The 27,014-nt window shown below is 32.7% G+C and overlaps 1 protein-coding gene across 1 annotated transcript; it reads right to left on the bottom strand.

The window, feature by feature from the left end:
• Window positions 1–15: 15 nt before the first annotated feature.
• Window positions 16–26,916, bottom strand: lin52 (lin-52 DREAM MuvB core complex component). Its single transcript, XM_056477181.1, has 6 exons — window positions 26,885–26,916; window positions 26,273–26,347; window positions 26,074–26,111; window positions 25,918–25,984; window positions 24,862–24,945; window positions 16–390 (listed from the first exon to the last, which is right to left on the bottom strand). Exons 1-6 carry the CDS (start codon window positions 26,901–26,903, stop codon window positions 335–337), a joined length of 339 nt encoding a protein of 112 aa, XP_056333156.1. The 5' UTR covers window positions 26,904–26,916; the 3' UTR covers window positions 16–334.
• Between the last annotated feature and the right edge of the window lie 98 nt (window positions 26,917–27,014).

Below are 27,014 nucleotides of genomic sequence, written 5' to 3'. Positions count from 1 at the left end.
TGACACGAGCTGTACTACCGTTAAACAACATTGAATTTTTTTTATTAAAACAACTGAAGTTGTATTAAACACTGAAGAATGAAAAATAAATACACATATTCAAAAGCACACCGCTATCTAACCTATTCTACTCAGCAGCTGCTATTTAAAGAAGTCAAACATTTTACAAACATATATACAAAATTGCTGAATTGTTATGATGATTTGACCCCAAATCAGTCAAGTCTTTGTGAAAGCGTTAGAATGCGCACAAGTCAATCTACCGTATTCTGCCTTACAGTTTCACAATCAGCTAATAGCTGACCCCACAGGTCAACAATCACCATCTGTCTCTTCACTTTTTGGGCCTCTCCAAGATGTTCAGGAATTTCCCTCTTGTCATTTCTCGAGCTGGAAAAGAAAAGATCATTATTAGGTTACTGCACTTGTATACGTAACCCACTTGTAAAATCTGATGTCATGCATTAGATTGTAGTTATTCCAATTATTTTCTATATAGAGTTTCTGCAGGTTTCACCAAGACAAATTTAAGACTTTAAGACCATTATGAAGAAAATTTTAGACTTGTAGGAAAAAACAAATTTTTTTTCTAAAGGTTTTTTCTAATAGCCAGTGGAAAATATTTCTACTTGCCCCATTAAAATTCAAACGCATATTTTCTAAACACATACTCATAAAGAAATGTCATTGTAAGAAAGATAAATAAGCCAAATTGATAAATAAAGTTAAAAAATATGTAACTTTTGTTAAACGCTTTCCCTTTTTTAGATGGATTGTTCATTGTACCGATTGAGGAGCTTTACATGGACAAAGGAAAAAATTAAGACCTGTTCAAAATGATTTAAGAACTACAACATCATATTTCAGTGAATGTAAGACTTGTTAAGGCCTAAAAGTTGTTTTGAAATTTAAGACATTTTCAGGCTTTTTAGGACCCTGCGGACACCCTGATATAATTGTGATCTATTAATCTGTGCTTTATTTTACAGCATCATAAATAGGATTATATTATTATACGATTGAATATATTTTCATATTATTATACTATATTATAATATATAAAATTATATATATAAGAAATATTTTAGGAACCAGTTAAAAATAGTCCCCATTGTAATAAATTATGCAAATAACAAACTGGCCAGCATATTTGGCAATCTGAATTCAGAATTTGGCAATCTGTATAATAAAAAATAAAAAGCATAAAAATATTATTAATAATGAGGTGCTTCACAATTTTTCCTGCCTCTCTTTTTAAAAAAATATTACATTTAAATTTCATGCATAACAAAAACAGCCTGTATTTTAGTATAAATAAACTGTTTTTGGTGCTTGACACTTTTTTTATTGGTCATTTTGTGTTTCAAAAAAAGTCACAAGTGTAATGACTTTCTTTGCTTAACATTAAAATGAAAAAGAGCCTCCTACATAGATGTATTTTTGTTAACTACCCAAACTGATTTGTTTAAGTCAAAAACACAGACTGTGATGTCTTTTTGATGATGAGTAGTGCAAGTGCTGTATATTGAACACTCTGCTGTGAAGACGGACTGCGCAGGCAGCAAAGAACTCTGTTTGGTCCTAAAACCTACTTTGAATTTATGATGAAAAAGCCCTATAATTTGTGACTGCATAGCAGACAAAATGAGACAAGGGTGCTCATGTACAGGACCAAAAATGGTTTAAATCACCTGAACTTCCCTTGGCTAAGGGCCTGTAATATATGCTCACAGTAACAGTCTACTGTAATATCACAAATAATGACTGTAATGTTTCCATTTATGTATAATCTCAAATGGTCAGACAGTGAATCCTCATTTATAAATTGAAATATTGGTGTAGCAAATTCAGAAACTCCAACGTTTTTTTGTTTTTTTTTTGTAAAAGATTTGCTTAAATGTGTGATACAAGTAAACTGTGATCATAAATGGGCATTCAAAGGAGTAGAATCTTGGACACGGAAACAGTAGTCTATATACCACAAGTGGTTTTAAAACAAGACAAACAGTGCATCCCACAACATATATTGTCATAGAAAGTACTATTTGAATGTACTATAACTGAATTTGCGTCATAGAATAGTTGAAGGTCTATCAAATGATCATTTTAATGCCTAAAAAAGGCTGGTAATCCACGAAAGACAAATACACAAGAGCACAGGATAATGTGAAGAATCTCAATTGGCAAATGTTGAAACATTTTAGCACTAAACAGGCTAAGGACCTAGTGTCTTGATGTCTAATATGGAGAACATGGACCCTTCATCCATAGAAAGAACTCAAACTAGAATATATTCAAACGTGTCACATGGCTTGCATGCTGTTTTTAACATTATCATTATCTAACAGATGTAAAGTGTGCAATTTTAGATGCAGCAGGTCTACACATTATATCAGACGCACATAAAGTAGCTTTACATGGCATATTTTAATCAAACTGAGATCCTGAGTAATTATTGAAGTGTAATGCACTTCATTAAAGTGATATTAATGAAGCTATCTTTTTCATCTTCCTTCATTCTAAGAGCTCCGTCTGCATAATCTACAGCAGACTCTTCTGATGCTTTTGGAAATGGAGATTTAGCAGTGATGACCCTGCTGTGGTCAGGCTGACACAGGCGCTGATGAGTTGTTGGCTGGGTTTTTCAGGAGGGATGTGATGTGTGTGAGGGACAGGGTAACCCCTGGTGTTAAGCGGCAGCTAATGAAATAATGTGGCGGATTGTAATTTAGATGAGCCGCCCTGTGTGGCATGTTAATGACAGGTGCAAGTGTCAGTGGATTCACCTTCAGCTGCCCATCACTGGATTAAACATGATGCTTTATGATTGTCAATGCTGAAAAATGTTGTTCTGCTTAATATTTTTGTGGAATTTGGGATATAATATTCAATGTTGGGGAAAGTTATTTTAGAAAGTACAATATCGAGTTACTCCCCAAAAAAGTAACTAGTTGCGTTAACTCTAATGGCAACTTATGGTTACTTTTGCGTTACTTTTTCTGACCTGGCTGAGGCTTGCTCTCTATCAGAACTTGCAGAGGGAGATTTTTCGTCTTCTTTTTTTTAAATAGAGGAGCTCTGCAATTAAAAACACACTGCATAACCTTCATTTGCCTTAAAAAAAACACATAAAACAATTATTGTTGGATAATGTTCTCTTCAGAGAAAATCCTGACCCCAGACCTCTACATGCTGTATATACAGATTAATAAAAGTTTAAAGCAATGCGTTTGCAACTTTTGTCTTATTAAAAAGTAAAATCAATGTCCATTCATTTAATCTGTTTTTCCTTTTCTTCCCTGTGTTCAAAATAATAAGAATATTTCCATTCCAGAAATGTAAGGCTGTGCCGTTTTCCTTTTTTGTCTGTTCCTGCATTCTCTCATTGGGCGCGGGATTTAACGTGGCTACGTTCTTATCAATTCAGCAATTTATTTTTAAAAAGCGAATTAACTAAACTAAAATGTAACTCGCATTACATTTTTAATAAAGTTATGCTGCGGTCACACTAGAGTTTGTGCATGCGGAATTCTGTTGTATGGCGCTACGAAAAGGGGCGGGATTAAACAAGATGATTAGACATTAAATAAAGTAAGCCCATGTTTTAAATTGGTCCATGTTTTAAATTTCTGTCCAGAAAGGTCATGTTTTGATCTTCGATTGGTCTCACGCAATCATGTGATGAGATTTTGCAGGTCAGAGTTCACCAAGCTTGAACTTTCCAATGCAGTGAACTGCGAAAACTTGTCGCATAAGCTTGCGTTTCCGGTCTGACGCATTCGCGTGCATATGAATGGAAATCTATAGGGAGAAAAGTACAGTGTGACCACAGCTTAACTCAGCTACCATTACTTAATTTTTTAAAAGTAATGCTTTACTTTATTCGTTACTTAGAAATGTAATATTATTACTTAACTATTGTAATGCGTTACCCCAATACTGATAATATTGTACAATTTTTTAATAAACAGAAAGCATTTGTTTGTCTTTTTTTGAAGCATAAATGCCGTAACAATAACTGTAACAAGCTCTCCCTTACAGTAAAAAATTAATAAATATGTAAAATGACCATTTTTATATGAAACATTATGGAACATTTCCACATGGGCTTCTCATAAAATGTTCCAAAAACACATTTCATGTGCACTCCACATGCATTTAGCATATTTCACATGTGTATATTTTCAGAAACAGAGCTTAACATAATAATGTTCCAAAACTGTCTTGATCACCAGCGATCTAGTAGCTGCAGATCGCTTAAGGACTACAAATCTGCCATTTATGGACTACAAGACATGAGTGTCTCAAAGTGAGCTGTATATATGTGTGTGTAATCAGTACTTGAGCAGCATCAGCTGTGTGTATGCAATCAGTCAGGATCTGGAACCGGTTGTGTGTGTGGAGCATGACTGGGTCTTGTAGTCCAGAAATGGTGGATCTGTAGTCCTTCAGCGATCTGCAGCTACTAGATCGCTGGTGATCAAGACAAAAACAAAGTTTCCAATGTTTCAAAATGTATTCTACATATTTCACACATTGTTTTAAACAAAAACAATCTAATTCACCCTACATTTATTGCTGTACAAAGACCAAACAATATGAAAATCATTTAAAAACGTAATTTTTTTAAAAAGTTTACTTGCGCATTAAACATTAACTAATATATGACATACTTATGTTAATAACAGTACTTTTAATTTACCTTATATTTAAATGATAACTTTCAAAGTGTCATGGCATGTAAGAACCAGTTTTTAACTAGCTCGATAAGCAGAAGAATTCAAGAATGCAACATAAATGAACTAATAAAATTAAAAATACTCTAAATAATATTTGGGGGAAATTCAAAGGAATGAATAGCAGTTTATTTGTTCTTCCATAGGTTTGAATTCATTTAGTAAATAATCATTTGATTCCCATTTAGGCATGGGACGATAACCAGTTTCAAAATTTACTGTGGTTTGGAAAAGTCAAGGTTTAAAAAATGTGTTTTTGTGTTATACAGTTCCTATGATATATATGAAAGTTTCAGTGTTGTGTGTGTGTTTTTACTACTATTTTACTTAGTTTTTATGGCGTATCTCCACTAGAAAAGGTCCATCCACTTCAAAAGCTACTGGTCAGCCCATGAAAAACAAATTGCTTATGCACCGTTTAATTGCAGGGGCTTTACTTTATATCCAAAGAAAAGAAATATCTCCAAAGATGCCAAAATCTGTATTTTTGAAACTAATGAAGCCAGCAGAACTCAATGATTTATATGAATTATTTAGCCTGACATGTTTACTATGCCAAAAATATATTTAAAATGTTTGTAAAATAAAATATATTGTATTCAAAGGGGGAAAAGTTGTTGTTTTTTTAACCCAGACATCTAAAAAGAACATATTTTAGAACAGTAATCACAATACCGTGGTACTGTGAAACTGAGATATATTTAACCAAGGTCATCATACCGTCAGAATCTTATACCGGCCCATGCCTATTCTGATTAGATCCTTTATAAAGCTTGGAGTCAAGCCTGAAGCGCAACTTAATCTTCAGTATATTAACATAACAGATCTCACAATGCAATTAAAACACTCAGGTAAAGATGAGCTTTATAAGATATTACCATCATTAAGCAGTCTTTCAGGGTGAGATTAGTGCCTTAAGTACTTTCTATAAGTGTACGTGTGTCTTAATCCCAGGTTTAATGTCAATGATAGGCCAAACTAATGCTTTGTTAACGGGCCACTGCTTTCTGGAGGGGTCCCCAAACAGGGGGGAAAAGAGCTTCGTCATAGCTGAACTAACAACCCCACTCTAACTCTTACTACCCCTCTTCCCAATCTCCCTCACATATTCTGTCCAAAACAATACAGGAGCCTGTCTGGCTAAGCACTGTCCCATGAGACCCCTTCACCAGAGAGCACCCCTCTGATCCACTCATTAATTAGATTTCCATTTATCCTCAATTCCCGTCAGAGCAGAAGGGAAATGATTTGCATTGAGTGAGTTAGATTAAAAAGGGGAGTGTAGAGGGTCCTGCCAGCTAGCCTCGCTTGCTCGCTCACACACACAGGCACACACACAAATAGAAGCACGCACACACACAAAGCTGGTGCTGTCACTGGACAGGGCAGATCAATACTGATTAGCAGGAGTTAGAGATTTGTTTAGTTGATTAGAAAGGTCAATTACTAATTCTGTACTTAGTTAATCAGCAGCTTGTTGCCGGTGACATCCATACTAAATGGCATTATATGGATTCCAGAGGCCATATTATCTTCTTAATATTGTATGTACACTCATTAATATTTCAAAGAAGGAAATATGGTTCATGATGACTTAATATGCAAAACAGCAGGAACAGAATGAGGCAAAATTAGCTAGATTAAATTGAAAGAAATGGTTATGGAGTTTAAAATTTTGAAAAAATTATTAACATCATAAAATGATTTATATTATTCAGCGTGTGGACAGACATTATTAATAGATATATAGGTATTATTTATAAATATTTACATAAATAGCATATTATACACATACAATGCACCCATACATGAATCTAATATTTTCATTCATTCATTCATTCATTTGCTTTTCGGCTTAGTCCCTTTATTAATCCGGGGTTTCCACAGCGGAATGAACCGCCAACTTATCCAGCATATGTTGTTAAATAATTTTGTGTAAATAGTAAAATATACATTACTAATAAATATATTAATGTATTAATAATCATTCATAAATACATATATACATATTTACGTACATACACAGTGTTTGCCCCTTACTGATTTCTTATTTTGTTTGCATGTTTGTCGCACTTTAATGTTTCAGAACATCAAACTAATTTAAATATTTATTAAAAAAACAATTAAAAGTAAACGCATCATGTGGTTTTGAAGTGAAAGCTTTTATTATCAAGGGAAAACAAAACACAAAACTACAGACCTGTGTAAAAAAGTGTTTGCCTAATAAATAAACCTAAGACTAATAACTGTTTGAGTCACCCTTAAGGCTGGATTATACTTCTGCATCAAGTGATCGCTGTAACCCACGGCGAATGCCTTGCACGTAGCTGTGCATTTACACTTCTGCATTCTGTTTGTGTTGCTCTGCAATACCACTTCTGAAAATGCTAGCTAGCAGTAGGGTTTCTATGTTCTGTATCGATTTTCTTCGCAGGTGTTGAACAACGGTAATACCTGAAATGCTACAAGCAACGCAAACGGACTCATTCAAACGTGGGAAGCGGCTGACATGCAACAACTTAAATCATAAAGTAAATTCAGAACAAAGCTATGCATTTTTAGCTCCTCCACAGGACCCATCACTTGCTAAACACTCACGCTAACAGGCTCGTTCCTCTCCCACGGCTCTCGGCCCTGCCCAAACTCATCAATGCTATCAAGCTGACCAATCACAGAACTTGCGCTAAGTGTAGTCACGATGTACAGTATAGTTACGAGTGGTATGCGACTGTGCAAAGGCTGTGCCGGACCATTTACGTGCACTCGACGCAAAAGTATAAATCAGCCTTTAGCAGCAACAAGTGCAGACAAGCATTTTTGATTACTTCTTTTTTTTTGAGTTTGTTACAGTGCCGTGGAATTTTGGCTCACTCATTTTTGCAGAATTGTTGGATGGTTTAAGTATGAACTGCTATTTTAGGCCACTCCGAAGTCTTCATTTTGTTTTTCTTCAGCCATTAAGAAGTGAAATTGCTGTTGTGCTTTGGATTATTGTCACTAACAGATTGTCGGACATTCTCCTTCAAGATTATTTAGTACAAAGCAGAATTTGAGGATCTTTTGGTCTACTCCATTTTGTCAGGCAGTGCCTATTTAAGCAATTTATTGATTGCGAACAGGTGTGGCAGTAATCAGGCCTGGGTGTGGCTACAGAAAATAATCTCAGGTGTGATAAACCAGAATTAAGTTAGGTTTTCAATAGGGGATGGGGGGAGGGCACTATCTTGTTTCGAATTTTGTTTTCCCCCTAATAATAAAAACCTCAAATTAAACTGCATACTGGGTTTACTTGTGTTATCTTTGAAAAGTATTCAAATTAGTTTGATGTTCTGAAACATTAAAGTGAGAAAAATATGCAAAAATAAAAAATCTATAGAAAATTCCAATAAAAAAAATCAGTTGGGGGTAAACAATGTTCACACCACTGTACATGTGTACATACATACATGCATACATATTTTTTACATGTATACACACACACACACATGCATAAACATTACAAGCTTTTAAAAAATAAAATAACTGTCCTGAATTTTTTTTGTTTACGAAGATCGTAGAATGTTTTAGTGGCCAATAAAGCACATGTTTAACCAAGACATTTTCTTTTAAAGCCTGAAAGAAAAGAAAAAAAAATCTCTGGACCTTAAACAGAATTTCTTCCAAAACCTGACTGCCCCAATTCACTTTCATTAGAAGTCAAACACACTAATGGTGCCCCTGTTGCACATCCGCAACTGCCACTTGGCTATTACGGGGAGTAATCTTTATTTAATAGATTTAACATCCATTCTGGCTGCCTAAACCTCGTGGGACGGGTGGAGGACAGACACGCGCTCCCACACAAGCCCCGCGCTGGAACACATACACCTGATGCTCATGTTTGTGTTCAAAATTCAATTACCTACTTATTGATACTTCACAGAGATATTTAAGATGCAGACATGGTGAGTGATTTCCCAAGGGAGCCACTGCTTCCTCTTAATGTCCCAGCCGAGAGCTTTCCTCTTCTCCTCAACCCTCCCCTCCCAACGCTTGACACCACCAATCATTACCCACACGCCAGTCCTGCCACTGCCTATCCCCCGTTCAAGAGGTGTCCTTATTAATAGGCAATCAGTCAAAATTCATTCATTAAAAAGCCTAAAAGCTTTCGCACTGGCGCTATGATTAGCTGGGAAAGAAAATCCAATGAATTCCTAATGTATTTATGGAAATAAGGTGTCATTTCCGATCTGTTGACAGAGGTGGTGGTTATAGGACAGAGAAGAGAGAGCCGAGTTTCATCGCTGAGATGGTTAAAATTTGAGGAGAGCTTGGATGTATCTCTGTGGTTGAAGAATAGAAATGACGCCAGTTTATAAGTTAATTAAATAAATAATTCCTTAAGGCTTTTCACAACAATAATGAGATGCTCATAGAGATACTATAAAGACAAAAAATATTGGGCCCTTTCATACACCTGGCACAATAAGGCGCAAGACGTGTATGGTGCGATTTGTTGCTATTTTCAGACCAGCGCAACTATAATTTTCACATTTTGTGCAACTTTGTTTAAATTGCAAATCCATTTGCGCCACTTTGTGGACTCATGGGTGTTCTGGTCTTAAAAGGAGGTGTGTTAAGGTGCACTGCTTGCGCGTTGATATTTTGATGAACTATAATAGACTGTGCCATTAACCAACTAAAAGCTGGTCTGAAGTCCAGTGCAGAGCGTGTTTGTTATGCACCTATGCAGGTCCAAACGCTTACACATTGCTTAATACACACAGGATGTACAACAATACACAAATATCTTTACATATTGAAAAAGTTAAAGAATTTAAATTGTATTTTCCACATGAATATAAAAACCACTACCTGCATGCCTCCTTCATGTCTGTTTTTTTCAGTTTATTCATTTTTCATTTGTAATGTTATTATTATCAGCAGTATTATTTATTATATGCATATTTCTATTTGTTTTAATAAAAACAAGTTTAGATTTGTCCACCTTTCGGGTTTTGGAGACATCTGCAGCATCATATGGAGCACAAGAATAGGATGCGTGTTTGGATATAACTCCATAACTCTAGTTTTTTGACCACACTTCGTTATTATTGTTCATTTATTCCTTTGCTGGAAATGAATTTAGAAATAGTTTTGAAACAAATCTTAGCATTAACAAATTAAATTAAATATGCAGGCTAATGGATGTCTTCAGTGGAGTGCGTACAACACTGTGTCCTTATCCAAGAAAGTAAAGGAGCAAAATAAAGAGTAAAAGTAAAGTAAAGAGAAAGTAAAGAGGCCAAATGGAGGAGGCTCATTCTTTCTCCTCGCACTGTAGATGGTCATTTTAATTGTTTTCTTGCTAGTGAAGCGTTCAGTTTTTCCACTTACAAAGTCCGCCATGTAAAGAGCAAATGCGCCATGGCATGATGCAACTGACTCTTAAAAGAAATGTGAGATGAGACTAATTGATTTAATGCACGTTTTCCTCAAAACACACCTATAACTCATAAAGAGAATAAGCACAACCCTGTTAGATCATGCGCCTTTGCGCAAACTGTATTTTTCCGTCCTTAAAATAGCAAAACTAGATTAATGCTAAACGCCCTAAATGCTTTTGCACCATGTGCTTTAGATTTTGCACCTAGATCATTAAAATAGAGCCCATTGTCCTAAAAGTCTTCACTGAAAAATATTGTTTAGTCTGATGAATGATAAAAACATCAATAGCCAACCAGAATCCATCTGGCTTAAAGAGTTTAGAGAATATTTAAAACAAAACTGCACACTAAAAAAAACATGCTATTGTACACTGATGTGGACGCTACACTAATTAATCAACTCAAATTTGGTGTAATATATAGACAATCTCAAACGTCAGGTTAATTTTAAATTAACGTAGGTTAATTGTATTTGTACATTTATGGTTTTATTGATTTTTTTGTCAGCACACATGGGTAAACGACTTGGATATAGCAAGCTTTGTATAATGTTTAAATATTTTTTTCACACAGTGCACACAGAATTAAAAATATTATTGTAATTTAAAATGTGTTCACTTCTTAATTGAATGAATGAATCAATCAATCAATACTTAAATTATTCTTGCTGCTTGTTCAAATTAATTACTTATTTAAATGAGCTGAAACATCACAATTCTTGAGTTTTTTTGGACAACTTTAAAAGTTTTATGTTTAATGCACTTAAATTTGTAAAAACAATTAAGTTAATTAAATTAAGCTAATATTTAAGTTAATTTAATTGATTTGTGTTGAGATGATATGAAGGAATTGTGCGGAACTCAGCATTTTTTACAGTAATTGTGATTTTTTTAAAGTATACTGCAAGACTAGCAAATAAAAATAAAGAATTAGCTAATTTCTGTATTTAGTTTTAGCTCCAGCCTAGTTTCAGCTTTTATTTAGTTAAAATGCTTTAATTCTAAAGTTGTTTTTAAGATTTTGTTCTGGTTTCACTTAACTACACTGTAAAAAATGCAGGTTTCCACACAATTCATTCAGGTTATCCTGACACAAATCGACTAAGTTCATTTAACAAATTTAAGTGGACTGAACATAAAACTATTAAAGTTGTCTCCAAAAAATCCTCAAGAATTGTGTTGTTTAAGCTCATGTTAAATTAGTAGTTTAAACAAGCAGCAAAATCTTTTTTTTTCTCTTTTTTTTGAGTGTATGATACTTTTGTTTCAGAAAGAAACACATTTTGGTAGTACAAATTTCCACTATTAACTCCTGGTTTATTACCTGCTTATTAATAAGATGTTTATTAATACTTATAAATTATGATGTTATTCTTAGAAGATCTAATTCTTATTCATACCTAAACCCAACTACTACCTTAATAACTACTAACTACCTTAATATGCAGCAAATTGTACTTTACTGAATGAAAAGTCTTGGTTAAAGTTTTATTATTAGCAAGAATTGTATCTTAGAATAAAGTGTGAACCATTTTTTTTTACAGTGTAAACATCAAAAACAGGATTATCTTTTGAACATGATACCGTAAACATTCCCTTCTTCATTCTGCCTCAACACTGTCCATAAAGCAGCAGGAATGGAGTGTGTGCGGGGAGGGGAAGAGGAAGAGAGGACAGGAAGACAGAGGAGAGTTTCCCACTGCTCAACCTGTCATCCAGCAGCACTTCATAACTGCTTGCCCCTGCGCTCGGGTGTCTCTGATGGATTGATGGAAGCACATTACTACGGTAGGGTAGCATCACTGCAATCATATTCAGCGACACACTGCGCTTAATAGAGAAGAGATTGATCTAGGGGAGGAGGCAGTGAACATTGGGGCCATTAGCACTGGACGAGTGTGACCTTCATTCCAGGGAGCAAGAACAGATTGAACAGCACGCAGCAGCTTCTTACATGGTGCAAGCCACAGTTTTGTTACTGATCAAAAATTTGCAAACGTGAGCTGAAATTACGGCTAGGATAAAAACTTCTTTTGTGCGAATTATTGCTGAAGCTATATTCTATAATGATATGCAATTCAAATCATGTTTATTTATTTAACACTTTTACAATGTAGATTGTGTCAAAGCAGCTTAACATAGAAGTTCTAGTAAAGTCCAGATTTGTTCAGATATTGACCTAAGCTGCAAAAATGGTTATAATAATAAACTTTATTTTTTATAGTGCCTTTAAAAGTAGCATTTCAATGTACTTTACATTCATATAAAATGTATAGAGGTAAAAGATAAATACAACAATAAATGAATAAAAAATAGACAATCAATGATAGCAAAAACCCCCAAAAATATTTTAAATCACATAAAAGCTCCCATGAAAAATACATTTTAAGTGATGATTTAAAAACAGTTAGATATTCAGCATTCTGAATTCACAACTTAGGTGGTATTGAAGAGAATTCCCGATCCCCCATATAGATTATAGCCATATTGATTTAAAAGTTAAAAGACCAGCATTAGACAAGCATAAATAGCACTAAGTGGTATAATAACCAAAAATACAATAATATAATAATATTGCATCCACCTAAACAAACAACACAACAAAATTAAATTGCAAAAGGATTATAAAGTACAACAGGTAACACTTTACAATAAAGTCTGACTAGTAAGTGATAGTTAAAGGATTAAAATCAACAGTTAGAAAATGGCAGATTTATTACAGTTAGTGTGTTGATATTAGTTTACAAATACAACTGAATTTGATTGTTATTAACTACATTGAATTAAATTATTACAATTTATAATCAGATAATTAGACTATGATTTTAAAGCATTATTAGGTATTAACTAAGAAACAGACATATTTTAAGATTAATAAATGCTTTTGTATTTTTCATCGTGCGTTAAATTAGTTAAATGAAGTAATGTTTACTATTGAAGCCTAATTGTCACAGAATTTTCAATCAATATTTCAGCATGGGATCAGTACGCTTGAACTATTAAGCTATTTGTCTTTAAGCATTATACCATTTTTAACACAACAGCAAATACAAACTTAAAAACTCTTTAAAAAGGTACAGTAAAAATGTAAAAAAACAAAACAAAATTGTCCACGATATCAATATTGTTCACTATCATGGCTTATATAAAACTGTTGAAGATAAGCAACTGTCTAGTTCTACCACATGCATTTTTCACAGATTACTGAATCAAATATGAGTCAGACATGTGATGTCTACGTGTTATGTGAGGATATTATCATTTATTCCAATATACATTTAAAATGTATGAAATAAAAATTATTTGAATATACCTGATATGCTTTTTGAGCTGAAATAATCCTCTGGTGCCGTTCAGTCACTTTTGACCAAAAGAATTTTATTTTTACATTTGTTACTTAATCAGAATAAAACAGCACTCTGTAAAGGGCTAAACAGCTTACCGTGAGAACAAACACAAAAAATAATGGCCATGATTCAATAAGGTTAAAGAATCTGAAACAAAACATTCAATGGCCACATTAGAAAATGAATGAGAAAACTTAATTTAATTTAGTGTAATCATTAGGCCAAAACAGAATAGTTTTGAATACAGTTATATAATATAATACAGAATACAGTTTTTTTTTTTAAGTAGCATCACAATTGTTTAGTTCTATAGCAATAAGCAGTTGAAGTGTGAAACATGATTTGGAAAATAAAGATTTCATATATTTAGCATTTTTCATTATAGTGTACTTGAACTTAATATTCTTTACCATTTCATTTTTTGGAAATGTTTTTCTACAAACTGCCAAGATTTATGATTTTTTTATAATTATTTTATAGGGGTTTTCACCTTTATTGTATAGGACAGTAGAGAGTACTGACAGGAAAGAATGGGGAGCAGAGAGAGGGGAAGGATCGGCATAAGACTGCGAGGCGGGAATCGAACTCTGGTCGCTGTGAGTGCATGTGTCGACACACTAACCACTACACCACTGGTGCCGACAAGATTTAGGAGTTTAAGTTGGAAATTTACTAAGAGGTCCAGAGACCATACATAGAGAATAAGTACTGCAAAACTGTTTTGGTATAAAACATAATAAGTTTTAATTACACAAATATTACAAAAACCCTCATCCCCAAGTAAAACTATACTGTTGACTCTTTTATTTGTCATTAACCCATTTTTTCTGGTGCTCAATAATGTCTATTGTACAGTGCATAGCATATACAAGTACACCCCTCACCTATTTTTAATAGGAAGCTATACAATATATATATATATATATATATATATATATATATATATATATATATATATATATATATATATATATATATATATATATATATATATATATATATATATATATATACAGTATGTGCATATACAGTTGAAGTCAGAATTATTAGCTTCCATAATTTATTTTTCCCCCAATTTCGGTTTAACAGAGAGCTGATTTTTTCAACACATTTCTTAAATAATAGTTTTAATAACTCATTTCTAATAACTGATTATTTTCTTTGTCATGATGACTAAATAATATTTGACTAGATATTTTTCAAGACACTTCTATACAGTTTAAAGTGACATTTAAAGGCTTAACTAGGTTAATTAGGTTAACTAGGCAGGTTAGGGTAATTAGGCAAGTTATTGTATAATGATGGTTTGTTCTGTAGACTATCTAAAAAATATATAGCTTAAAGGGGCTAATAATTTTGCCCTTAAAATGGTTTTTAAAAAATTAAAAACTGATTTTATTCTTGCCAAAATAAAACAAATAAGACTTTCTCCAGAAGAAAAAAATATTATCAGACATACAGTGAAAATTTCTTTGCTCTATTAAACATCATTTGGAAAATATTTAAAAAAGAAAAAAATAAATTTAAAGGGGGGCTAATAATTCTGACTTTAACTGTACATTAGATTAGTCAGTACTGACACCAAATCTGGAGCTTATCTAATAAAATAACTTACGATAGCGGGTCAAAAACTAGTACACCAAAAAATGTTATATGAAAATATGTTATATATGTCATATGTTATAGAGAAATATTAAATAAAAAATTTAAAAAGGGGAAAAAAAGACAGATGCAAAAAATTGACAATTTTTTTTAAAATTTTGTCGGTTGTAATTTCTTTTGCAATATGTTTCTTGAATTTAATTGTATTATCTTTAAATTTCTGAATATGTTTGGTGACTAAAATATTATTTTAATTAATATATCCGTTTAATAATTCAGTTTTGCTTAAATGCACCAAAATAAATTGCCTACCTTCACTGAGAAATGGATAAAAATATTCATTTTCAAAATGGGGTGTACTCAATTATGCTGAGTGTGTTAAATAAACACATTAACTATAATGAGCAGTTTCAGAAAATTATGTGATGACTGCTTGACTATACAAACATGTAGTCATGATGCTATAATTGTTGCTAGGGGTTTTATGTAAATGCTGTCAAAACAATTAAATAAATCAATAAATAAAATAAAATCGTAACACACCACTTCTCGACAAGCTGCACGATTTTGAGTTAAGGAGTTTTGAAGACCTCTTAGTACTTATTCTGCTCCAAAACACATAAAATATAGTCATAATCTTGTTAATCCTACAAGAGTCTTCCAAAATATTTGCTGCTGCATAAAAAATAAAACACCCCCACAATTAGTCAAGTAGAAACAAGTGTGTTACATCATGTGTGCAGGCGTCCGCAGAGGAATCAGAGATATCATCAGCATCGCCTGAGGCCCGTCTGTCCCGGAGGAACACTCTCCATTCAATTACCTTCAATAACAGCACTTATCAGTGTAGTGACTGGTCCTGCGGGACCGAGGGGCCTGATGACCGAGCTCAGCAGCGTTCATTCATCACGCCTCCAGCAGATGGGAACTGGAAAAGCAGCACGCGTCACACACTCCCACAAACACGCTGATCAGCGTCACGCTGCCAGCAAAGGAGGGGTCAATGTCCCTAGAGAGAGACTGGTGCGGGACATGGCATGATGACACACACTGATATATACATGTGCATGATAGCTTTGGCTGACTACAGCTCTTAAAAATGAATAAAATTGCAGCGGAGTGTACAATTTTAGTCATTGCAGTTCGAAATGTCACACTTTACTCAACATGTGAAGTGCAAATTCTTTGTAATTGCTTGTTAATTTTACTAGCAATTTATTGTGGTGTTTTCGTGTCAATGAGAGATTAGTGTTTTTATTAATAGCTAAAATTAGTTTTTATTCATATAATTTGTTTTTATTTTAATGTTAGTATATTTTAATATTTTAGCTGTAGTTATTTACATTGAGTTATTTAGAGATAAATGTAAAACACAGGGTTTCTGCAGGTTTCACCAAGTCAAATTTAAGCCTTTTTAAGACCTTTTAAAGACCATTATGAATGAAATTTCAGATTTATTCAGGGCTAAACTGTAAATATTTTACTTGCCCCATTAAAAATTTCCAATTACTTGAATAATACTTAATGTGTAAAAACAAGCACACCATACATACACTTTATTTTCCTTTTTTAAACTTTTCTTTGACAAGCTTCAAAAACTATAATAAACAAAATGTACAACAGTCTATCCAGCTCAGTGGTCTGAAACATTTTGTTAAATAGAGTTGTAAATAGTTTTGTTTAAAGTTTCGTTGAGATGTATTGTTGGTGACTGCATACTGTATACAGGTGTTGGCCTGATTGGGTAGCTTTACATGGACACTGAAAAATGGACGTTTAAAATTATTTAAGATCTAAAAGTCAATATCTTAGCGAATTTAAGACTTTTTAAGGCCAAAAATTTTGTTATTGAATTTAAGCATTTTTAACATTTTTAAACATTTTAAGACCGCAAAAACACCCTGAAAATATGTCCTTGGCAACTAGCTGAAATAATATAAGTTTAATTATAAAATATTGAATAAATAAAGATACAACTATGGAAAATATTTATTTAATCAAATAAAGGTCTACCAGCACATCTTCCAAATTTTAAATATTCAAATACTGTAATATACAACCTTTAGTATTTTACACAACTCAGTTTGCCAATAAAATAAAATAAAGGAAAATCTTTTTTTTTTGATGGAAACGCAGGATTATTCTACCAAATACAGAATAACCTGCCAAAAATAAGAATATGAATTATTTATATTTATATATATATATATATATATATATATATATATATATATATATATATATATATATATATATATATATATATATATATATATATATATATATATATATATATATATATATATATATATATTAGAGCTGCACGATTCTGGCTAAAATGAGAATTGCGATTTTTTTTTGCTTAAAATAAAGATCACTTTTCTCACGTTTCTGTAGATGTAAAATAAAGGTTAATATGAGTAGGCTATTATTATTGTTATTTCTCAAACATGGTAAAAAAATACATTATTATTATTATATGTAGGTCTGTTTATTCTCATGCAAAGAACTTTGTGTTCGCTAAGAAAGAAAAAAGCATATCAACTGCTTGTCGTAGTCTACTCATAACTCTATAATGCCATATGATTATTTAAATGTTGTTCATGCTTTCGGTTTCATTTTCACTGCTAAGTGCGGTTCATCCTTCCCACGCAGCTCTCAAACAATGACTCTGTTCCACAAACTGAACGTTATTTACAACTTTATTACTTGTTATTCACAGCCTATGCAGGTTCTGTTCACTAAAGTAGACTTCATTCACAGGCATGCGCCCGCCCTCTATGTGGTAACAGCTCACGGTCAGCAGCTCACGTCATACGTGATTTCGCGGCCGCGAATACATCATTAGATGAACACAGCAATGGCATTTTTGGGTGAATTATACCTTATAAATACAGTATGTGACAGTATACAGTATATTGCAGATCTAATATACACACACAACAGTTCTGTCTGGTTCTTGAATTTGATTGGCTGATAGCCGTGCGATATTCTGCAAATAATAACTTGTAATAATAATAATAACAACTTGTCCTTAACTTTTCACCCTTGTGTATTACACCACCCACATACAGCAACAAGCAGAGGACACTCTACAGTTTGAAAAATACTGCAGCTGTTGGACAACATAACGTACTTTTGAGGCTTTTTTAATATTTATAATTTTGGTTGACGTTCCATCCACAAGATGGTGACAGAGACTGCATAATAAGGTCTTAGAAGAGAAACAGCGTAATTTCTAACTACAGCTGATCAAATCATTATAAAACAGGTGAGTGATATTCTAAGTCGATCTCTCTCTTTTGTATGTTATAGTGCTGTATTTATACCATAGTAATTGTAGTGTACTGAGTGCGAGATGGGACTCAGATATCAGGAATGTATGTAGTTTGTGTGGCCACTCTTTGTATAACCCTTGGTTGGCCATCTGACTGTTTCTAATGTGTCTCCTGTTTTCGTTACTGCACACTAGAAAAAATACCTGCATGTGTTTTTCCTTACTGCATTGCCACTGCTTTGGCTTTTTTAGGGATAATTATTGTGATCTCCCGATTGCAACAGAGAAATACTGGGAAATCTCTGTAGACTGATGGCATTTCATGCTGTTCAGCCTTATAATCTTAAAATGTCAGCAAAATCACATCTCTAAAATGACGTGTGTGAGGTAGCAACGATTAATGCTGTTCTGACATCAGCTGCAGATGTGAATGAATGGCGTAAGAAAGTAGTTCCTCATACAAAAGGATTTTGAGGCTCTTCATGTTTGATTTTATTTTTTATACACACGATTATGCATATAAATATCAAATATATATTTAATCTGAAAACACTGCACTTTGTTATAAAAAAATCTAAATTACTATCAGTACATTGTTTGCTCTGTGTGTACATATGAATATATAAATATATATATATATATATATACACACATACATACATACATACACACACACACACACACATATATATACACATATACGCACGCACGCACGCACACACATATATATATATACATATACACACACACACACACACATACATATATACATATACACACACACACACACACACACACACACACACACACACATATTTATATATATATATATATATACACATACATATACATATGTACATATATATAGTACAGATAGATTATATAAATTTGCTTACAGAATGTGCTGATCCACTCAACAACATTCACATATTTACACATTTCTAAGCTTCATTTTAAGCTTAACATAATAAATCAAAGCATAATATATGCTGCTGTTAATCATATTTTTTTTCACCCCAAACATATGCAACTAATGCATCTAAAAGCTCTGTGTGTGCATTAGCCCGAGCTGCAAAGGCGAAATAAATATATAAAAGCAACGTGCGGCTGATAACCTTGCCTTTGGGGTGAGTTTTCACTGCCTGATTGCATTATCCCCATTAACCAGATCAAGACTTTAATGGCCGGCATGTCAAAGGTGCAGTAAATCTTCCTCCTCCTACTAACACTATCTCTCGTCAGCTCGTTTAAAGGCGCCGAAGAGAGAAAGAAACATGATGAAAAAGTAGCTCAGATTTACAAGGCTTCCCCTGACAGCCAGGAGAAGGAAGAAAATTAAACCACAGCACATTAAAGGGCGGCGCGTTAAATGCTGCTCTGAGCCCAATCATAATCGTAATTTCATATCTGTCTCCTCAGCGCGAGTGGCACTGCATAGCAGAACGTGTGTTTAAAATATCTTTATGTCATTGAAATACAGAACACTACAATGATGCAATCATGTCATTTTGTAGTATAATGAATTCATGCAAGAATAGAGTACAGCCATGAGATGCATCTTCAAAAATAATCTCAAAATGTGCACAAAAGGGTCCAAATGTAGTAACACGGGTCCAAATGTGCAATAACAAAGGCAGGCTTGCAACTTTTAGCCAAAAGAAAAGAATAACAGGTAAATTTAATGCTCTAGCTGCATCAGTTTATTAGACACGATACTAATAAATGTCAACATAGGGAATGACACAATTTCAATTTACTAGAACTTCTACGTTAAGCTGCTTTGACACAATCTACATTGTAAAAGCGCTAAAGAAAAAAACATGAACTGAATTGAATTAAATGATTCAATATGCTGAAAAAACAATGCTGTTTTTGTGAAAAGGGGTGAAGTTTTTGTTTTAGGAATCAACAGTGTACTGGCTAACCTTTGAAATACGTGCCCTTTAAGTATAGTTTTGGATTGACTTAATTTAAAATTTTACACCAGAAAAAAAGTCTGCATAATCCGTCACAAGTCTAAAAATATTACGAAATTCTGCACCAATAAAGTAAATATTTATACTAGGGTGTGTAGATTCAATTAGTTTTCACACCCAACAAATGGAAGACCTATTAAACAATTCTAAAGATGTATATATATATAACTCACAAAAGGTAATGCACACATAAACGAACAGTAAATGTTTTAGTCTGTGCTGGACTTTCTTCAGCAGCTGCAACATTTAAATGAAGTCCAGAAATAAATCAGAGACTTCAGATGATTAACTCCATCAACTGAATGAAAATGCAGTTACAGTCTCGGCCAATGTTGCCAGAGGTAGGATACAGCACACACTTCTTGGCATTTTCTAGTTTCTATGGTCTTCACAAACTGACAGAAAGTCAATGGACATTATGTCTGTAACGTGATTGGTTATTAAAGTGACACGTGAACCAAGTGAGCTGTTACGCTCTCTCCATTGGTAGATTAGTAGACTCTTTTATCACTGACCATATTGTGAATTTAAAATCTAATTTCTTTCCTCAGATATTTATACCACAAAAATAATAAAGTCCTAAGACAGTATATGCATATAGCTTGTTTCTTTTGTTTCACAATTTATATGAATAAAACATGATTTTGCATAAAACATGCCTTTTGTTTTGTTCTGCTAACTACTAATGAATATGATTAAAAGAAAAATGTTGTAATTTAAAGCAGGACATAATGATATTGGATCAAAACAACAAAAAGGTGTCATGTTTTCAGTTATGTATATATAACACAAAACCAATGTTTTAACATTTCCAGGTTTAGAAATCAATATTATCAATATTTGACTGAAAAAAAAAATCATAATTCTTATTTAAAATCCTATCAGAAACTTTACCAGACCCTAATAGAACATAACAAAAAAAAATAGATTGCATTCAATCAATACCTAGTAAATCTGGTACATGCAAAGAAACAGAGAATTTTCAAGTGGTCTCTTAATTTTTCCCACACCATACACAAAAACACCTGCTTTTTTTTTTTTCTAAATAGGTCTATAAATGTATCTTTATTGTTAAAATTGTATCTAATATGTTTTTGACATGACATTACAATTTTGTTAACCCAAAATTGACTGTTCATTAATGACTGGCTGTTTTTTTCTTAAACAACTGTGTCGGAAGAAGAAGAATTCAATGGTCACACACGACTTGACTACAAATTGACCTGAAGTCCATAGAAAGTGTTTGGATCATGCTAGAGTAAACCTGACAGAGTGGTTCTCCTCAGGGTCAGATATTAAAGCAAGATCTCTTGCCAAAAGGTAATGCAACTTTTGATAGACATAATTTTGACACTCCATATGATTGTTGAAACAATGGCATGATGAATAGCTACCGTAAACAAAGCAAAGAATGGTCCAACTTAAAAAAATAAAATAAAAAAGCATAAAACAGCATCTAAATAAACACTGTGATGTACAGTAGTATATAAATATTGACAAGAGTGTTCACCAATGATTAAAAATACAGAAAAAAATGATTTTTTTTATGATTTAAAATAACAGCTTAGTATATTACAGGAGCACTTAGAGAAATTTGTGTAGATGCTAACCTAACAATACCTTGCCTCTTTTTGATATCTCTGCTATCGTTATTAAACACGCCCCTTACTGCTGATTGGCTGAAAGGACGGTCAAAAATGTTTTTCATATAAATTAAAATATTATTTAATTTTGTAATGACAAAGCATTCCCAGTCTAGTTCTTGCGCGTCATGAGATCCTTGAGAAATCATTTGAATATGCAAATTTTGTTTACGTTTATATAATTATGAATTATGAAAAAAGTACTGCTTATTACTTTATAGAAAATGAACATTTCAATGGGTGAAACAAATATAAAATATATATAGAAGTTACTAATTAAAGTAAATTCCATCACATTTTACAGACAGTCAGTTTTTTTTCTCTTTCTCTCTTTCACTAAAGGACAAGCTTCGCTTTACACTATTGTCATATCAAGTTACAGAACATACACATTAACTTTTATACAAAACGTGTGGGGTTCATCCAGCTCGCTATCCTCTATTAATGGCATAGAGCGGTGATATATTATGTTCGGCATGATCGTGGATGAACGACTTTACTTTAATCCTGCACTCTTGATGGAGATTTTACAAGTCATCGGTGAACTCACAAAGCGACCTCTCATCACTTTACCAGTATATGTTTCCCATTAGAGCACCAGGTTTGAGCAGAGACTAAAGTAACTAGTGAAACAAATGTTATAAATACACTAAATAACAGATGTAGCGATTACACAGCGGGCAAAATAAGTATTGAACACGTCATGTTTTTTTCTGAGAATAATATTTTTAAAGGAGCTGTTGACATGGAATTTAGCCAAATTTTGGTAAAAACCCAAACAATAGAAACATAAAAATAAAACAAAACAAAAGAAATCGGAAAGATTTGTTGTAATTATGTAATAAAAAAGAAATAACATGAGGAGAAAGTACTGAACTACTGAAATGTATTAAGACGTCTCTCGTATGGAGAATGAAGTCACATGAATTGCTCAGGTTTTCAGACTTCAACAGAGTGTAAAGATCTTGATGGTTAAGTAGGTCTCCTCTATCAAATCTGATCTTTGTTTTGTATTTTTTATTGGATTCATATCAGGTGATTGGCTGGGCCATTATACAGCTTGATTTTCTCTGAAAGCATTTGAGAGTTTTCTTGGCTGTGTTTTGGATGAAATGTCCACTCTGGTGTCATCTTCATCACCCTGTTAATGTAGATGTTGGACTGAAGCAGCGAATATTAATTTACACTGACAAAGAGTAGAGATTTCAGCTGCTGTCTGGGCATTCACTGCCTTTCTACACCTCCCTTTTTTCATGTGTTCAATATTTTTTTCCAGTGTCATTTCATTTTACTACACATTACTTAATTTGTAAACTAATTAGATTTGTTTTCTTTACATATATAGATTTCTTTGGTTTAAAGCCAATGGCACCTTTAGAAATATGTTTTCTGAGAAAAATGGTGACGTGTTCAATACTTATTTTCCCCACTGTATATTATATAGACACAGAGACTTGCTTAACATTGTGTGAAATTCATTTTCTTGCTCCTGTTAAGACTAATAAATATTTGGAATATGCTGCCTTCCTAGAGAGCATTTAAACAAGCAGAGGACAAAATGACTAGAGGGTGGAGACATCTAGGTTGACTTATTACACCAAGTAAGATTGAAGCAGACTGCAATGATATTAAATGCAAGCAGACTACATGTATATTTACACACTGTATTGTTGTATGTATAAAAGGCAGCATGGAAGCTCTATCCAAATGTGGCTCATTCAAAATAAATACAATATTATAGATATTACACAACGGATAAAGAAACCTCAAGCTATTAATATATGAAACAAAAAAATTAAATGTAACATATACTGTCCCTTAAATATATGCTGGGTTAATAAAAACAAGTATTATTTACAACTAAGACATTATAAGAGAAGTAATATCATAATGTGATCTCAGATTACCATGATAAGAACCATTGTTCAAATGATACCAGTTTCATCATTAATTTTATTAAGTTTGTGAATTTCAAATTCACAAATATAGTAATATCACAAGTGCTTAAGGAGATTAAAATGTATATCTGAATGAATCTAAATCTAAAAACTACCAACGTTATTAAAACAGTTGTGCATGTAAGATTTTTATTCAATAAAATAGTTCATGCGCTTAATCTAAGGTCCAATATAAATGCATATCTTTTAATTATTTAATTTAACTGATGTTTTTTTTATCCTCTCTCTGTAACATATATGGAAATTATTCAAAATAATAGAGTAAAAACCAAGTGGACTGAAAAGCTTTTGACTGATTTTTCCACATTGAAGCATAGTTTGTTGAGGGCTTTCTGAGGGACATGCCACACAAAGGTCAAATCAACAGAAGGAATGTAAATGCATTTGAAACAAGTGTTCACAAATGGTCTGCAGTACTCGCTTTCAAATTGTGCTTTGTTTCGATGCCCATTTTCATCTAGAAAATAACTGAAACACTTATCTTTCCTGTAATCCTGCCTATGTGGATTAATACTACATCTAGCAATTCTGTGATATAATATTACAGAGACACTGGGCAACAAGCCAGTTCTGTTTAAACAGAGTGGGGATTCATTTGAGACATAGACTAAAATAAACGAATAGAACATAACAAATACATTGTTTTTCCACACAAGGATTCAGATGGATTTAGGTTCCAGACTTCATATAAAGAATTTTTTTTTACTCTATAATAAATATTACAGCGGCTGAAAAAATATGTAAAATGCCTTAATGTATTAAAGCAGGGTTTGCGTTTGTGAGTAAGTTTTATTCTTTTTCTAATATCGCCATCTAGTGGACGACTTACAATATATTACCACTAGATAAACTGTGTGAACTAATGCACTTTATCTGAGTAAAGACATTACTTACACTCTTCCAAGCCCAACTGGTAAGCCAGATTCTGCAGACCCTTCACCTTCTCCATCAGATTCGCTGTGGTCAAACTTCCTAATTCTTAAAAAAAAAAAAAAAAAAAACGCCACAACAAACAATTTACAAAAAATAAAACAAAAATGGAGCAGATCCCAAACAGAAAATTATACTATAGCTTTTATAAATTCCAGCGTTTCTGCAGGTTTCACCAAGATAAATTTAAGACTTAAGACATTTTTAAGACCCCTATGAATGAAATTTTAGACTCATAAAGAGCTAATTGTTGAGGAATTTTTCAAATGGCCCAGATGGAGAAGATTTTTTTATTTGCCCTATCAAAAATTATTATAATTTAATAAAACAATAATAATGATTAATAATTTAATAATAAAAAATTTAATATTTTAGATATTTCTTAGAAAAATATTTAAATATTCTTTAAAAACAAGCAAGCTCTACTTGTTATCCATACACTTTTTTTCCAACATAAACTTTCTTTAAAATAAAAAAAATGAACAAATGTTTTAAAAGTTTTAAAAACTATAATAAACTAAATCTATGCACAACAATCTATCCAGGTCTGTGTCCTCTGCAGTAAATACTTGGAGCACTTTTAAATAAAGGTTATTTTAAGGAAAATAATTAAACCATTATGGTTGAGTTAAAAATTACCTTTTTAAATAAAAAGTTTTGTTGAGATGGATTGTTTGTAATTGAATGGGTGTTAATGGCCTGATTGGGTAGCTATACATGAACAAAGGCAAAATTAAGACCTGTTTAAAAAAGATTTAAGACCTACAACACTATATTTATACACTACATTTACTATATAATATTTCAGTAAATTTAAGATTATTTAAGGTGTAAAATATTGATTTTGAGACATTTTAATACTTTTTAAGACCCCGCAGACACCCTGAAATTCACCAAGCAACTCATCTAATTATTATTAAGCTTTTCTATTCAGCAATATATAAAAGCATAGAAATAAAAGACTAAATGATACATTAAAAGACTTGATAGGAATACTCCTCTAAAAATAAAAAGGCAGACCTTTCAACATTTCAATATCCTCCGACTCCAGTTCAGCCATCCATTTGGGTGGAGAATTTGTAATAGGCTGAAATAACAAAAACCAAGTCTTAATTTCACATCAACTTTGAAACTTATTCATTATCATTCATTATTCATTATTGAATATTTACTCACATTTTTAAAGGATGCAGCAAATTCTGAAACACCTGGCACTGTTAAAAACAAAGCGTTTAAAAATATGACAATGTGTAATAATCTAATGTAATTTCTGTATTTCAATCAATGTCGCTTTGACTCATATTTGGAAATATATGTTAATGCGTTATAAATATTATTTCAGTCCAAATGAATAAGAATAGAAAGTCAAACTTACACTGCTCTGGCCACAGGTCAGGTGAAGCCCGGTCAAGATTTTCTAAACTTATCAGAGAAGATTCAAAGTCCTCACCTACACATTAAAAAGATAAAAGCTCTATGGTCAGATAAAACTGATCAGCAACAAAATCAATAAATAAAAGTTTAGTTATAACAAAACTCAGCGTAGATGCTGTTACAAAAAATCTGTCACATATTATTCAAGGTGTAAAATGAAGCTGATGTTGTGACAGATTGTTGTGTTACTCAGCTGCTACTCAAAGCTGAGCTAGCTGCATTGGGCAATCTTGTCACAAAATAAGGAGATACATAACTAAAGATAAAAACACGACACAACAAAAGTAATATGTCTAGCGTAATCACTACACTATTACACTCGTATTAAATTATTACTACACAACTGATGTCGTCTGACACGTAGCTTGCTAATGACTGGCTCCAAACAATTTTATGACGATATTCCGACTGAAAAGCTCATTTTGCTTCAGAATCCATCAGTTCTTTATGAAAAATATGCTAAACCGCAAAATGATTTATAGGATTTAATTAGTTCGTTGCACTATTGCGTTAACAACTAATGTTGCCAAGGAAAAGAGGAATTAAAATTTACCTCCATTCGGAGACGCCATCTTGACAACAACACATGTGATTCTAAGCAGCCAATGGCTGGAGGTCTTGGATAATATAGCCACACCCTCTTGTGTTGTAAAGGGATGTCGCAATATATTTTACAGTCTATG

Source organism: Danio aesculapii, chromosome 17 (assembly GCF_903798145.1).
Source record: "Danio aesculapii chromosome 17, fDanAes4.1, whole genome shotgun sequence".
In the NCBI taxonomy this organism is placed as follows: domain Eukaryota; kingdom Metazoa; phylum Chordata; class Actinopteri; order Cypriniformes; family Danionidae; genus Danio; species Danio aesculapii.
This window is presented reverse-complemented; position numbering and strand designations above follow the sequence as displayed.

What these genes read in the sequence shown, in the direction of transcription:
- lin52 (XM_056477181.1), bottom strand. An exon ending in TTGCTGCATCCTTTAAAAAT is followed by an intron (nt 25,985 to 26,073) that starts GTGAGTAAATAT and finishes TTGTTATTTCAG; the next exon opens with CCTATTACAAATTCTCCACC. An exon ending in CCAGTTGGGCTTGGAAGAGT is followed by an intron (nt 391 to 24,861) that starts GTAAGTAATGTC and finishes TTTCTTTTCCAG; the next exon opens with CTCGAGAAATGACAAGAGGG.